The 17,563-nt window shown below is 36.9% G+C and overlaps 1 protein-coding gene across 1 annotated transcript; it reads right to left on the reverse strand.

Annotated features, from left to right (window-relative positions):
- Positions 1-1,496: 1,496 nt before the first annotated feature.
- Positions 1,497-3,334, reverse strand: LOC131239407 (uncharacterized). The gene is made up of 2 exons (XM_058237099.1): positions 2,890-3,334; positions 1,497-1,807 (listed from the first exon to the last, which is right to left on the reverse strand). The coding sequence occupies exons 1-2, from the start codon at positions 3,194-3,196 to the stop codon at positions 1,770-1,772; spliced, it is 345 nt and encodes a 114-aa protein (XP_058093082.1). The 5' UTR covers positions 3,197-3,334; the 3' UTR covers positions 1,497-1,769.
- Between the last annotated feature and the right edge of the window lie 14,229 nt (positions 3,335-17,563).

Genomic DNA, 17,563 nt, shown 5'->3' on the forward strand with positions numbered 1-17,563 from the left:
AACTTTATTCAACTTAGCTACAGGTGAGAAAGTCTCCTGATAATCGACACCATACGTCTACGTATATCCCTTCGCTACCAGTCGTGCTTTGTACCGTTCAATAGATCCATCTGCTTTGTGTTTAATGGAGAACACCCATTTGCACCCCACGGTTTGTTTTCCTTCAGGTAATGGAACAAGAGTCCATGTATCATTTTTAAGTAGTGCCTCCATTTCTTCCTTTATAGCTCGGGTCCATCTTGGATTTGCCAATACCTCATGAACACTGGTAGAAATCTGACATATGGAGAGTTCCTGTGCAAATTTCTTGAGAAGTTCAGAGAGTTTGGTGGATACATAGTTAGCAATTAGATACCTCGACCTTCGTTCTTCAATATCTAGAGAGTATCTGTTAAGTGGCTTGCCATGATTGTACCTAAGAGGCAAGACATATCCTGCAGATGCATCTATATCATCGGTATGTAAGGGTGTAATAACAGTACTTACCTCAGAAGTATTCTCAGGAGATGATTCGGCTAACACTTTAGAGGGAGGGGATATAGGTTCGGTCTCAGATGTTGCATGCTCTACATTAGGATATATCTCGGCTTCACAGTTCACAATGCCTGAGTTATCATTCGGCCCACCATGCTCCTGCGGCTCGGTTTCACAGTTCACAACGCCTGAGTTATCATTCGGCCCACCATGCTCCTGCGGCTCGGCTTCACAGTTCACAACGCCTGAGTTATCATTCGACATCTCATGTTAGAACCAATTCAACTCTTCATTATGTATCTCCCCCTTGAGAGTAGAAGTAGGTGCTGGAGAGGAAAAGAACATATCAGTCTCCAAGAATTAGACATTCATAGTCACATAGAGTTTGCGAGTGGTAGGATCATAGCATCGGTACCCTTTTTTATGGACGCCATAGCCCAAAAACAAACACCGACGTGCACACGGATCAAGTTTAGTGTGCTGGTTCTTGTAGAGATACACATAGACAACACACCCAAAGACGCGATGAGGAAGCATCAGTGCGGTAGGTAGTGACACATAAGTAGAAAGACATTGGAGTGGTGTCTTAAAGGATAAAACCTTAGAAGACATTCGGTTGAGAAGATGGATAGCAGTTGAGACGGCATCGGTCCAAAAACGTTTCGGCATATGAGCACCGAGAAGTAAAGTACGAGCAGTCTCAAGAACATGTCTATTCTTCCTCTCGGCGACACCGTTCTGTTGAGGTGTTTGTGAGCATGACGTTTCATGAATTAAACCATGTTGAGTAAAGTACGCTTTAAGGTGCTAATTAACATATTCTCCACCATTATCAGAGCGGAGAACCTTCATGGCGGCACTGTACTGAGTACTAACCATAGCATGAAATATTTCAAAGGCATTGAGAACCTCATCTTTGTGTTTCATCAAGTAGAGTCATGTCATACGGGTACAATCATCCACAAAAATAACAAACCAACGAAAGCCAGACATTAGTAATAGGTGAGGGCCCCTATACATCAGAGTGAATCAACGTAAATGGAGTGTTACTTTTAGTCATGCTTAATGGATAAGTAGCGCGATGGTTCTTAGCCAAAATACAAGTGTCACATTTCAAATCAGAGGCCTGTAAATGCTTAAACAGATCAGGAAAAACATGCTTCAAATAAGGAAAAGAAGGGTGTCCCAAGCGTCGATGCCACAACCAAAGTAGTGTCTCTTTATCAGCATGTGGATGGTTCATGTTATTGGCTTGGCCGATACTGATGTCTTCCACATAATATAATCCCCCCCTCTTAGTACCACGTCCAATTATCTCCTTGGTGAGAATATCCTGAATAAGACAGAAATTTGGATAAATAAGTACAACACACCCAAGGTCTGCAGTAAGCTGACTTACAGACAACAATTTATGGGATAGAGACGGAACAAGTAAAGTATTAGATAAATGCAAGGATGGAGATAAGGTCACAGAGCCAGCTCCAGTGACTGGTGAGATAACACCATTTGCATTGGCTATGCTGGTGCGTCGCGGAAGAGAGGTCTGAGAGAAGTTTGAGATAGCAAATGTCATATGGTCCGTGACCCCCGAGTTGAGAAGCCATGCACTACAGTCCGCATCTCTGTGTGAGGTAAGAAGAGCAAAACCAGGGATACCTGAGTTCAAGTTGGGAGGAGCATCCGTGGATGTTGCAACTGGTTGTATAAGAGAAAGATGGGGCTCTGCAACAACAACAACAACTGTGCTTGAACTTCCATTGGTTCCGGTTCCATCAGGACGTTTACGGGCTTGAAGATCATGCTACCAATCAAGGTACCCATGCAACTTAAAACAGTTTTCACACGTGTATTTCTGATTTTCACAATGAGAACATTTTTTCTTATCAGTAGAATTCCGGGTCTTGGAAGATTTACCAGGGGCAGAAGTGCTTAACGTAAGGGCTTTGGAGGCCAAGACAGCTCCCTGGAGCCCATCGGTGTCATGGGAAGTCATAACTTGCTGTCGAATAGCTTCCCGTCTAACATGCGCATACGCTTGTTCGACAGTAGGAAACGGTTTCATCTGTAGAACATCAGCCCGTATTTTGTCTAGCCGATCGTCAAGACCATCCAGAAACACATAAACACGGTCTTCCTGGATGATCCGATTATAGTGTTGAATATCAACAGAGCATTCCATAGGATTTGGCCGGCGGAAATCAATTTCACGCCATAAACCCTGCAACTCAGTGTAATATTTTTCCAGCGAGCCAGCAGCTTGCTTCAGTCGTGTCACACGCCGTCGAAGATCATACACTTGTGAGGTATCACTACCATCAAAGAAGGTAGTTGCAATGGAATCCCAAACCGCTTTTGCCGTAGGAAACCGAATAAAATTGCCAATTAAGGACGAATCCATGGAAGAAATTAACCAACCTTTAACAATGGCGTTATCGGTGCGCCACTTGCGAAAGGAGGGATCAGTTGGTAGCGGCTGGGGAAAGTCGTCGTTAATGTACCCCAGTTTGTCCTTGCCAGAGATATACATCTCGACAACCTGGGACCACAGTGCATAGTTGGAACCATCCAACTTAATGCCGATCGGAGCAGCGGATGTTTCAGTGGTGATGGTCGGGGTCCGAGCGCTGTTCAAAACCTCGGTCATCCTTGTAGTCAATTCAAGGATAGAGTCAGAGAGATTGGACGTGCCGCCAGAGGAGTTCGGATCATTAGAGTCCGCCATGAACGGAGGTATAGTTAGGGTTGTAATACAGGAAGTCAGAACTCGTTTGACTTTGATACCATGTCAAAAAATTCTGTCTACAATCTTTTTCATTCAATCGTAGGTTATATATAAAAAATAAAAAATAAAAATAAATAAATAAAACCTCTTTGTTATACAATTCCGTCTCCTACACTCATGCTACGGGATGTTACAAATTTCAAATGCCTAAAATCTCTTTTGGTTGTTTAGCTCACGCCAACAACTCTCTTGGTTGTTTACAATGCTAAAATCTCTCTTTATTGTTTAGCTCACGCCAACAATTCTATTGGTTGTTTACAGCTCACGTCAACAGCATGATTATTCAAAAAATGATTAATATAATTAACATAACATAATTAACATAGTACAATTAACATAACATGATTAACATAACATAATTAGCATATTATCATTTTTACAATAATTAACATATAATGACTAACATATTATAATGAACATACCATCATTAATTTACATATATTAATTAATATAAAATAATTAACATAATATAATTAATTAACATAAGATAATTAATATAGCACGATTAACATAGCGTCATTAACATACAATATTAACATAGCGTCATTAACACAGCATGATCAGCATAGCATCATTTTTAGAATAATTAACATACCAACCAAATTAAAAATATCATGAATACATATGATGCCTAATATAATTTATGGTTGATTAGTAATATCTCAATCTTAAGTGGACCACATTATAGGAAACGCATGTTTAATGAACGCTGACCATTAAAAACTTTTTAGGGTCATAAAAGTTTTGGATCAAGATTGTCTTTATTTTTTTTCACTTCATCTGTGTCTGTATGACCTAATCAAAATATTAGATTTCAAATAACAATACAGTGGGCTTTAGGACGATTTTAATGATGGATATCCAATCACCATTATTTTCCGGTGGTGTGGTCTATCTCTAATTTTTGGGATCAAGCCAGAAAATGATGTTTAAAAATGGATGAATGTCATGGATAAAGCACATAAATCACGATGGGGCCCACAGAGCACCGATCAACCACTGGTCTACGTCACGGAGTACCAATCCGTTTACACCTTACTATATTAACTCATTTATTCACCTCACTATATAAGCTCATCCGTTCACCTCAATATGCATTCCTTTTTTTTTTCAAAGTTCTAGATCTGATAGCCGAATCCCTTCTCTCTCCGAAATCTCGTTCCTTTTTTTTCTTTATTTTTTTATCAGAATCTCATTCTCTCTCCGTAATAGATAATGTTAATATTGATATTGGAGAAGAACTGCTGTCGGTAGTTCATGTCGTACTTACCGTAAATGGTAATGTTATTTTTTTTTTAGATTTAGTATGGATCTTATATGGAAGTGTGCTTTAGTATTTGTTTACGCGGGTAGCATAATAACTATTATATAAACGACACCAAATCCACCCCAATTGATAGGCTTGTCATCTTTAGATGAGCTAATTATCATGGCCATCATTTGGAATAGTATAATCTCCTCCTTCCAACGATTGTTATGTTAATTATTTTGTTATATTAATTTGGACATGTTCGATGTTAACAACATAATTAAAATAGCATAATTATTTCAAATTAATATAACATAATTAACATTACATCATTTTTTGAATAATTAACATAAAACAATTAACATAGCATGATTATTTAAAAAATGATTAACATAATTAACATATAATTATTAACATAGCATAATTAACATAACATCATTTTTGAAACAATTAATATAGAATGATTAACATACTATATTTAACATAGAATAATTAATATAGCATAATTAATTAACATAGTATAATCAACATAGCATCATTAACATAGTATGAAGAATGGTGCGCCATCTTTCTTGTTTCTGCATTTACATAGTGGTGAAGAACGGTATAACTCTTAGTCGGGGCAAGTGCAAATATAATTTCAAAAATTGAAAGTGGAAGGAAAAGTGTATTAAAACGGAGCTCCTTATTCTTTTTAAGCTTTCAATAAGCCACTTTGAATAAAAATATACTATTAGTTCAGTAGCAGATAACGAAGGAAACAAAGAGGGGGTAATGGAACGTTTTGGCGTACTGGAAGGAGAGGCTGCCGCCTTTAGAGATGGTCTTTCCATCATTAATAAGGCAGTCGTTGTAGCGGAGGCGCTTGAAGATAGTGGGGTTGATCATGCGCGCAGAGTTGAACCAGGCACAGCTAAGGTGGATGCCTGAGATGGCGCATCCGCTCATGCAAACGTTGAGAATCTCGACCATATACGTCGAAATGTCGTTGGGGAGTGGGGTCGTGGCTCCCTGTACACCTGTATGTCGTCCTTAGAGCATATCTTTTCAATTTTATTCGTCTCTTCTGCCGCTGCTCCCCACACATCCCCCACGTCGTGCGAGTCGCCGGACAGAAAACAAAAGAATAAAAATAAAAAAAGAAAAAGAAAAAGAAAAAAGGCAATATGAAGAGATTAAAAAAAATTTTAAAAAGAAAAAAAGCAAAAGAGAAGACAAACAGTCAAGACAAGCGGAAGCAGATTGGGTACTGAGTAACTCAGTACGAGCGTACTGAGTAAACTCTGTGGGTCCCACCATCATTCATGCATTTTATCCACTCCGTCCATCAAATTTATCAGATAATTTCATATCTATATACATAAAATGAAGTATATCCAAAGCTCAAGTGGACCACACCACTTGAAACAGTGTGAATTCATTGTTCACTGTTGAAAAGTTCTTGAGGGTGACAGAAGTTTTATATCAAGCTGATATTTGTATTTTCACTTTATTCATATCTTTTTGATCTTATGAATAGATTGGATGACAAATAAACATCACTGGAAGCCTTAAAAAAGTTTCAACAGTGGAAATCAATATTTCCACTGTTTCCTGTGGTATGTCCCACTCGAGCTTTGGATATGCTTCAATTTTAGGCTCAACCCTTAAAATGATATTTAAAAACGGATGGACGGCGTGGATAGAAAACATGTATTCACAGTGGGCGTAACAGAGTTTACTCAGTACGATAATGCAATCCGATTTTCAAGACAAGCACCATCAGAAAGGAGATGGATTGGCTACTCCCCTTGATACTAGCAATGTGGCTGGTGGTTGGTGCTCTGTGGGTCCACTATGATGTATTTGTTTCATCCATTCCATTCATCCATTTTTACAGATCATTTTATGGATAGATGAAAAAAATGATAAGGATATAAATCTCAGGTGGACCACACCATAGGAAAACAATAATGATTGGATATCCACCATTAAAATCCTTCTAAGGCCCACTGTACTATTTATTTGACATTCAATCTGTTGATTGAGTCGCAAAGACCCAGATGAAGAGAAAAAATAAATATCAGCTTGATCCAAAACTTTTATGGCCCCCAAAACGTTTTTAATAGTCACCGTTCATTCAACATTGTTTCCTGTAATGTGGTCCACTTAAGATTTCTATATACCTCATTTTTTCTCTCATAACATAAAATGATATATAAAATAGATGGACAGCATGGATGAAACACATACATCTTAGTGGGGCCTACAAAGCACCGACCACCAGCCATTGGCTGGTGTGAGGGGGAGTAGCCAATCCATTTCCCATCAGAAAGCTATTAGATGGTGTGAGGGGAAGAACTGTCACTGGTAGTTCATGCTGTACTTGTCGCAAATGGTAATGTTATTTTATTTGTATTACAGCTTTATATAATCGTCATTTTTGCTAATATAATAAATTTTTTAATGCAGTTTTGAGGTTTAGTGTGGATCTTATGTGCAAGAGTGATTTAGTATTTGGCTATATAGATAGCATAATAACTATCATAAGGACGACAATAAACCCACCCCAACTGATAAGCTTGGCATCTTTACCTAGGCTAACTATCATGACCATCATTTGGAATAATATAATTCCTTACTTCCAACAATTGATATGTTAATTTACTTGCTATGTTAAGTATGCTATATTAATTTGGTCATGTTCAATGCTAACAGCATAATTAATATAAGATAATTATTCTAAATTAATATATCATAATTATTCCAAATTAACATATTATAATTAATACAAATTAACATAACATCATTTTTAGAATAATTAACGTATTATAATTAGCGTATTATGATTATTTCAAAAATATAATTAACATAAAATTGTTAACATAGCATAATTAATATAGCATAATCAACATATAATGATCAACATATCAAGATTAAAATAATATAATTAACATAAAATAATTAATATAAATTAATTAACATATAATAATTAATAAAAAATAATTAACATATAATAATTAACATAACATGATTACTTAATATATCATAATTAACATAACAAAATTAGCATAGCATCATTAACATATAATAATTAACATAGCATAATTAGCATAACATGATCAATATAACATTATTAACATTGTATAATTAATATAGCAACATTTTTTGAAATAATTAACATAACAAACAAATTAAAAATAGAATGAATATATATATAATGCCTGATATAATTTATGATTGATTAGTTATATAACAATCTCAAGAGGACCACATTACAATAAATGCATGTTCAATGAACGCCGATCATTGAAAACTTTTTGGGGCCATAATAGTTTTGAATCAAGATTATCTTTATTTTTTTCATTTCATCTGTATCTGTATGACCTAATCAACGTATTGGATGTCAAATAAAAGTACAGTGGGCCTTAGGACGATTTTAATCGTGAATATTCAATCACTATTGTTTCCCGGTGGTATGGTTAACTTGAGATTTATATCCTTCTAATTTTTGGGATCAAGTCATAAAATGATGTTTAAAAATGAATGAATGTCGTGGATGAAACACATAAATCATGATGTGGCCCACAGAGCATCGATCAGCCACCGAGCTACATCATAGAGTACCAATCCGTTTACACCTCACTATATTAACTCATTCATTCACCTTACTATATAAGCCCATCCGTTCACCTCAACGTGCATTTATTCTTCTTTTTTTTCAAAGTTCTAGAGCTGTTAGCCGAATCCCTTCTCTCTTTAAAATTTCATTCTTTTTTTTTTACTAAAATTCATTTTTCTCTCTCCGTAATGAATAATGTTGATATTAATATTGGAGAAAAAATATTGCTAGTAGTTCATGCCGTACTTGATGCAGATGGTAATGCTATTTTAGTTGTATTATAGCTTTATAGAATCGTCATTTTTGCTAATATAATAATTTTTTTAAAATATAGTTTTGAGGTTTACTGTGGATCTTGTATGGAAGAATGTTATAATATTTAGAGACACCGGTAGCATAATAACTATCTTATGAACGACACCAAACTCATCCCAACTGATAGGCTTGTCATCGTTAGTTGAGCTAACTATTATGACCATCATTTGGAATAGTATAATCTCCTGCTTTCAACGATTATTATGTTAATTTGATTGTTATGTTAATTGTGTTATGTTAATTTAGCCATGTTCGATGTTAACAACATAAGTAACATAATATAATTATTCCAATTTAACATAGCATAATTGATATAGTATCATTTGTTAAAATTAACATAGGATAGTTATTTAAAATTAACATAGCATAATTATTCCAAATTAATATAACATACTAACATAAAATAATTAATATCGCATAATTATTTCAAAAATGATTAACATAATTAACATAGCATAATTAACATATAATAATTGAAGAATAGCATGATTAACATATTATAATTAACATAGCATCATTTTTATAATGATTAATATTACATCATTAATTAACATATAATAATTAACTTAGTATAATTAATTAACATAGCATCATTAGCATAAAATAATTAACATAGCATAATTAGCATAACATGATTAATATAACATAATTAAAATAGTATGAATAACATAGCATTATTAGCATATAATAATTAATATAACATAATTAACATAGCATCATTTTTAGAATAATTAACATAACAATCAAATTAAAATTAGCATTAATACATATGATGCTTGATATAATTTATGGTTGATTAGTTAAACCCCAAGCTCAAGTGAATCATATTACAGAAAACGCATGCTAAATGAACGTCGACCATTAAAAACTTTTTGGGGCTATAAAAGTTTTGGATCAAAGATTATCTATGTATTTTTCACTTAATCTAGGTCTGTATAACCTAATCAACATATTGGATGTCAAATAACAGTACAGTGGGTCTTAGGATGATTTTAATGTGGATATCCAATCACTATTGTCTCCCGGTGGTGTGGTGAACCTAAGATTTATATTCCTCTAATTTTTGAGATCAAGATACAAAATGATATTTAAAAATGAAAGAATGTCGTGGATGAGACACATAAATTATGATGGGGCCCACAGATCACCGATCGGCCACCGGGCAACGTTATGGAGTACCAATCCGTTTACACTTTACTATATTAACTCATTCCTTTACCTCACTATATAATCTCATCCGTTCACCTCAACATGTATTCATTTATTTTTTTCAAAGTTCATGAATTGTTACCCAAATTCCTTCTTTCTCCAAAATCTCATTCCTTCTTCTTTTTCACCAGAATCCCCTTATATCTCTATATAATTGATAACGTTAAGATTGATATTAGAGAACAACTGCTCCCGGTAGATCATTTCGTACTTGCCGAAAATGGTAATGTTATTTTATTTGTATTACAGTTTTGTAGAATCACCATTTTTGCTAATATAATAATTTTTTTAAAATACAGTTTTGAAGTTTAGTGTGTATCTTGTATGAAAGAGTACTTTAGCATTTGGCTACACGAGTAGCATAATAACTATCATATGTACGACAACAAACCCCCCCAACTGATACGCTTGTTATATTTAACTGGGATAACTAACATGGTTATCATTTGGAATAGTATAATCCCTTTTTTTAAAACGAAATAGATTGTCATTATAGTATTCAACTACATCTTTAAAAGCAAAAAAACTAATAAAAAATCAAATACATCTTATATGCTGCAAATTCTCATGAACGACTCTCAGTACCGGATGTATCTTCGATAGGGCGGCCCAGAATCGGATGTATGCTATGAAAAATTTCTTCTAAACAGGGATGCGTGTAACCAAGCTACCAGACTTCTTGGCATCCTCCCTTAAAGGAAAAGTCAGAAACGTGCTATGAAATTTGTAATAGAGACGCAGAACCAAGCCATTAGATGTGGTCGCGTCATCCATTATAGAGCGTTTTAGTATTTTCACAGCAACTTTATTTTTCTTACCTTTGTTCTGTAATTTCATAGATTTATCATTCGTATCCCTCTACTTTTTTTTATATTCAAACGTATTTTTTTGTTTCATTTCCTTCATATGCGTGAGCAGTAGCCATTTTTTTTTAATTTTTCTATCAAGTATTCGGAGTAAAATAATACTACTGTTCCGATCACTAAGCCGCCCATTACTGCGCCTCATATCCAACACTATGAGAAAGTAAAAAAGATCGTAACAATACTGCTCACCAGCGAAATGGGTAGAATATACTTGGTGGAGATATTAACCATTCGCCCTATATACTCTATGGCGCAGTCCATTTTGGTGGGGGTTCTAGCAACTATATGAAATGAGGGAACCTGCCATTACCGTGCTTTGGGAAGCTTGAGAAGATATAGAGGTTCTGTCTAGGGTTTTACGCAGGCACCGAATAGTATAATCCCCTGCTTCTAACAATTGCTATGTTAATTTGGTTGCTATGTTAATTATGCTATAATAATTTTACCATGTTCGATGTTAATAGTATAATTAACCTAAGATAATTATTCTAAATTAACATATCTTAATTAACATAATATAATTAACTAGCATAATTAACATAGCATAATTATTCCAAATTGATATAACATAATTAACATAACATTATTTTTGAAATAATTAAAATAGTATAATTAACATAAAATAATTCACATATCATGATTATTCCAAAAATGATTAACATAATTAACATAGCATAAGTAACATAACATCATTTTTGAAATAATTAAAATAGCATAATTAATATAAAATGATTAACATAGCATAATTAAAATAATATAATTAACATGACATCATTAATTAAAATAGATTAATTAACATAGAATAATTAATATAACAATTTTAACATATAATAATTAACATAACATCATTAACATAGAATGATTAACATAACATAATTAACATAGCATCATTTTTTAAATAATTAATATAACAACCAAATTAAAATTATTATGAATACATATGATGCCGAATATAATTTATGGTTGATTAGTTATATCTCAATCTCAAGTGAACCACATTACAGTAAACGCATGTTCAATAAAGATTACTGATATCAATACAGCAATAATGTAGATGGTGTGAGGTACACCAGCCAATTTGCTTCCGCACATCAAGCGTCATACGCGTACACGGAAAATGAAATATCTAGGTCTATGTGTCCATATAACAAGACTTGATGAAAAATGAAAATCACAGTGGGTCAAAGATAGGTTTCAACGGTGGGGATAATTATCATCGTTACTTCTCATGATTCGGTACACTTTAGCGTTAGATCTTAATTATTTTTGGGCTTATTTGTTAAAATTATATGGAAAAATGGATGAACGGTTTGGATAAAACCATACATCATGGTGGGCCCCTCAGAGCCTCAGTTTTTTAGTAGCTCGGGGCAGTACCCGATCCACGTGTCTATCGACCAACACCCCTTCTCCTGAAAAAGCCTATAACCTGTCTCACATTTCTCCTGAAAACAGCCCATCACCTGTCTCACCAACGGCCCTTTATCCCTTTTAATTACTGCACTACCCTTTCCACAGGCGGTCTTGACAAAACTTAAAATTACCAGTCTACTCTCTACCCTCTATCAAAACAACCAGTAGGCCCACCATGTTGTTATGCAAAAATTTCTGTCCACATATGAAAACCATTCTGTATCGAACATCCCAAGATCAACAAAATAGAAAATTAGAATGCGTCCCAACAATGGGAGAAATTTGTCTTCACTTCATCTCTGTAAGATGCACGTGATTAACGGGTTTGATGTAATAAACATACCGTGGTAAGTCCACACACATTCCATCATATTTTTTAACCTACGGTGTGGTCCACCTGAAATGTGGATCTAACTGATTATTAGGAACCTGATGGATGGAGTGGATTTTGCATATGTAACGTGGTTCCTTATTTAACTTGTGCATACACTCCATCCAGGTACACTGAAGCCGGTCAGAACAAGTTTGACCAGGATTTTCGAAATGAGGAAAATTTCTTCTTCCCACGCTCAACGCGTTTTTGAACGGACGAACAACCATCCATCGATTTGTGGCCCACCTCCACTAGCCATATTGCAAATCTGAATTGTTCATCGTGTTTGGCGGACAATTAATATGAAAACCTCATTGGAGTTCTAGGTTTTCGCTCGCATATGAGCACACAGAGACAAGCTCAAGCAGCTTACAAGAGAGCAGACAGCGGGCGTTTGATCTGGATTTGGCCCAGTACTCCAGCGATCTAAGTTATTCATCATGTTAAACACACAAACCCGACCAAACCCTAGTGCTTCCTGCACTTTGAACACGTGTGCATGCACACGATCCCTGGTGAAAATCGGCTGTGTGCGGCAACTTCCAAAAATGGAAATCCATTTCGCTGCCAGCCTGGCAATCGCCAAGCAATGGTATTTTCCAATCTCAGCCCTCCATTTGGGACCCTGATCCCGAACCATTTTGGGACCGTGTTTAGTTAGTAGACCAACAACGCTGGGGCTCCCAGTCCTAATCATAGTGCATCGTTGGTTAGGTAAACCTTCCAACCAAGTCCGAATTAACTGAGTTGACTCAGTGAGTCGATTCCCTTCTCTTATCATTGGTTATTAGGTAAACCTTCCTAGGGCTTCCACTTATGTTTATTCGACCTATTCATAAGAACACAAAGACATGGATGAATGGAAAATATAAATAACAGATTGACCCAAAACTTCTGTAGGCCCAAGAAAATTTCAACAGCAGACGTTCAATTCACACTATTTCATGTGGTATGGTCCACTTGATCTTTAGATATGCTTTATTTTTGGACTCAAGCGCTAAAATAATTTGGTAAAATAGATGTACAGAGTGGATAAAATACATAAATCACGGTGGGTCCCACTGAGTTTACTCAGTACGGAAATCTTCAAAGTAAAACCTAGGCCCACCCCATGTTGATTATGCAAGCCAGCACCTGACCCATGAAATGCTGCCAAAATGCCCTTCAAATCCTAAAAGGACTGGACTGGACTGATCTGATGGCTTAAAAAAAGACCTAAGCTAGCCTGGTTAGCTAGGCCAATTATTAATGAGCTTAAATTCTAAGACCAGGTATGGGCTCAGACGCAGCATTATAACCTAACCCTAGCCCTTAGAGGCTGAAGGGGATTGCCTATGCCCCCCATAGTCGTAAGCTGTATGGGATCCATAGAGATTCCATGACAAATCCACTCCATCCATCAGTTTTGCAATACCATAATAGTACAGGAATATAAAAATCAAACAGATATAAAACTCATGTGGGCCACACAAAACTAGAACGTGGGAATGGAAACGTCCACTGTTGAAACTCTCCTGGAGCTGACCATGATGTTTATATGCCATCCAAACCGTTGATAGTGTTACAGATAAACTGTAGGTACAAATATCATCTTGATACAAAACATCTGTCGCCTCCACAAAGTTCCGATGGTGGGCGTTCAATCCCATCTATTTCATGTGGAATGGCCCACATTAGTTTTGGATCTGCCTAATTTCGGAAACTCTTTGCTATTATGGTCTGAAAAAATTAGGATTATTGTTTTAAAATCATCTTTGTAATCATGGCGAAGATCTCCATCTAGTGATATTTTTGCCCGGTGGGCCATCCACAGCGAGAGGTTCTGGTGTTTATGAGGATCATAGCGTTGTGGGTCAAAAGGGGCGAGCCCTTAATCTAGCCGGGCCGGGCTGAGGCATGTCCTTGCCTGGCCCACGAGATCAAGCATAGCCCAACCCTTGAATGTATGGCTGTAAATGGATGAGACTCTTGTCGAATATGGTAGTTTCTTTATCCGACCAGTTTAGAAGTAGGATAATCGGGTGAAGACCATACTCGAACCTGATTTTTTCATGTCAGATATAGACAATCTGAAAAACGGATATCTATTGCCGATCATCTTTCCACCGGAGCATTGCATAATTCCTCTATTTGATTTTCAATGGTGGAATTTGAACCCTAGTTGTCGGTTTGGTGGTCACTAGTTGGATGGTTAAGATCATCTTGTCAATGTGATTCCAGGACTCCATCCAAAATGGGGCTAAGAATTTCCATGGTCTAGATTGTTTATCTTATTAGTCCCATCCTTGATCATAGATATCCTGTAAATCACCAAAATTGGAAGATCTTAGCCTTTGATTTGGTGGCCAACTAATTGACGGTGAGAATGATTCCATCGTTTGTCCATTTTCAAATGGATTAAAAAAAAAATTTTTAAAAAAACATAAAAAACAAAAACAAAAAGAAAAGACAAGCCTCAAATTGTAATTCTAAACATGGAGAAAGGGAGTTGGTAGTGGCCCAAAATGCCGATTACATACGCAGTAAACTCTGTGGGCCCACCATGATGTATGTCTTATCCACACCGTCTATTTATTTTTTTCAGCTAATTTTAGGGCATTAGAACACAACTGAGGCATATCCAAGCTCAAGTGGATCCTACCACAGTAAACGGTGGGGATGATGACGTCCACCATTGAAACCTTCCTAGATGCATAGTGATTAGAGCTGTACATCAAGTCGAACCAAGTTGAGCTGGCCTCAGCTTGACTCGGCTCGAACACTAGCTGACCTCAGCTCGAACTCGGCTCGGCTTAGTCCTCTAACCTGACTAGCCAGCTCGGCTTGATTCGGTCAGCAGCTCGGGCCAAGTTCGAGCCAAGATCGAGCCGAATTCACCATTGAGGCATTTCCACAAACACCTGAATTACAACTTCAAAATCCTCCTGTTTTACAAACAGGGGCAATGGTTTTATGGGTATTTTATCAAACACCTTTTAAGTAACATAAAAACCCAAAAAAACAAAGTAAAAAAAGGTATTTGTTTCATGGCAACCCCACTGACACTTCCGGCCCATAATTGTCCGCCACCTATTGCATCAGGCTGTTGATTTCCCCCTTCGGAGTCGATAGCGATGTGCTGCCTGCCATCGAGCTCTCCACGAACTCGGCCTGGACCTCCATGTTCACAAACCGCATTTCGAATTGGTCCATCATTTTCGACATCACAAACCTTGCTTGCCACTAGCCAAACCTTCCTTGCGACCAACCAAACCTACCTTGCCACCAGCCACATTTCGTTGAGTCATTTTATCAAACAGTTGGTGAGCAACATCAATGGCAAAGTAACCGAGTCACTGAACTAGTTTGATCCAAGTTTGATGCAAGCTATATTTGATCTAAGTTAAGTCGAGCTAGGGCTTGCTCGAACTCATTTTCGAGCTCAAAAAATCAGCTTGACTTGGCTCGAAACCGAGCTAGCTCGGTTCGTGTACACCCCTAACAGTGATTTTTTTTAATTATTATAATTTATTTATTTATTTTAAATCCAGCTGGTTCATAAGTTCACACAGACATGGATGATGGTAAAACACAAATATCAGCTTGATTTAGTATTTCTATAGCTTTGAGAATTTTTCAACTGTAGGTATTCAATTCTCACTTTTTCCTATGGTGTGGTCAACTTGTGCTTTGGATACCTCAACTGTGGTCCCATCCACTAAAATGAGCTGGTAAAACGGATGAGTAACATGGAATCAATGTGGCCCCACGGTAGTGGGTATTATCGTATAACATAAGATACCTAGCTTATGTGAACGTTCACATTTAATCTAGCTTAAGTTTGACCATTGTAAGTAATCTCTGCCCATAGATCAAGTCATTCATCCGTTGATGCTCAGAATTCACATCACGCTCAAAACCCATCTTCCTAGGGCTTCCATCACCTTATTAAACAAATAGAAGGTATTTTATGACTCAAATCATAAAATCCACCGTCCTGTTGGATGATTTATCCTTTGAAGGCACAAATTAAATTATTTGGTTTCATAATCAACTCCTATATCACACATAAACACTCTTTAGGATCAGGGTTATTGATAACTACATATAAATCGATCCAATGTACGGTTGGATTAGTTTAATTGTAAGGATGTCAAAATTTAGTAATTAGATAGTCATGCATTGTGTCCCACTTAAGAATTAAAGTTAGTTAAGGATTAGGTACATGAATCATGTCGGTTGATCTACCATAATGGAAACAGTATAAATTAACTCAAAATATTAATGATGATGATGATGATTGAAGATATTATAATATTAACATTCAATATGGCGAATTCGTGGGATAAGTGGTCATAACCATCTAAACAATTTCCAAGACCGTCGAAGTTCAAATCAGAATCAATCCGGCTGATAGATCAATGTGAATCAACAAATAAGACAGGATCACTCAGCGTGGCCCACCTAAGCCTTGAATCTACCTCATCTCAAGAAGAGCTTCCTAATACGACCTATAGAGTGTGATGGATGGAGCAGATTTACCAAAAACATCATTGCGGACCCCACGCCCTCTGCGTGTGTGCACCAGGAGTGGTGCAACTGCAGTGCTTCCGATTGAGGACTCGGATTCCCGCGAGAGGAGGATTCCCTCTCTCTTTCCTTCATTTTCGGCCAGCGACGGACGGTGTCCGTTTGCTATGAACCGTGGCTCACCATGATCCCCAAATGGAAGATCTAAACCGTCCATCTTGTAGAGTCCTCAGCTACAACTAAAGGAAACAATTTTCAAGTGTCGATACACCCAAACAAGAGCACGACCTCAGGCGAAATCCCACTTACGTTGGGTTATTTTGCTGAAAATGGAAATTCCATTTCCATTGTGCCAGGATGGCAATCCGCGTGAGCTTGCCTCTCTCAACCTCAGCCCTTCATCGGGAGCTTATCCCAGCCTTCCACTCAGCGCCGAAAAAGGGAATTTTTCCTGTGTCGAAGAAAGGAAGAAAGATACCTTCCTATTCGGGAAAACTCGTACTGGCGTGATCCGAACCCTCGATCGAGCTTGTCTGACCAATCCTGGACGCTCGATCTAGGGCAGCAACGGTCCTAGCTATTAGGGCAGCAGTTTTCCGAAAAAGCTTCACGTCGCGCGAGAAAATAGTCACGGCGGAAAATCTCGCGAGATGGAAGGATGTTGTGGCTTACGATGGGGTTGGTGGGCCCCACAGAAATCAGTGGTACCATCCAGTCCTTCCAAACGATTGAGATCACCTTGATAGACCATGTATGAAAATTCACCATGGGA

Source organism: Magnolia sinica, chromosome 3, assembly GCF_029962835.1.
Source record: "Magnolia sinica isolate HGM2019 chromosome 3, MsV1, whole genome shotgun sequence".
Taxonomy (NCBI): Eukaryota; Viridiplantae; Streptophyta; class Magnoliopsida; order Magnoliales; family Magnoliaceae; genus Magnolia; species Magnolia sinica.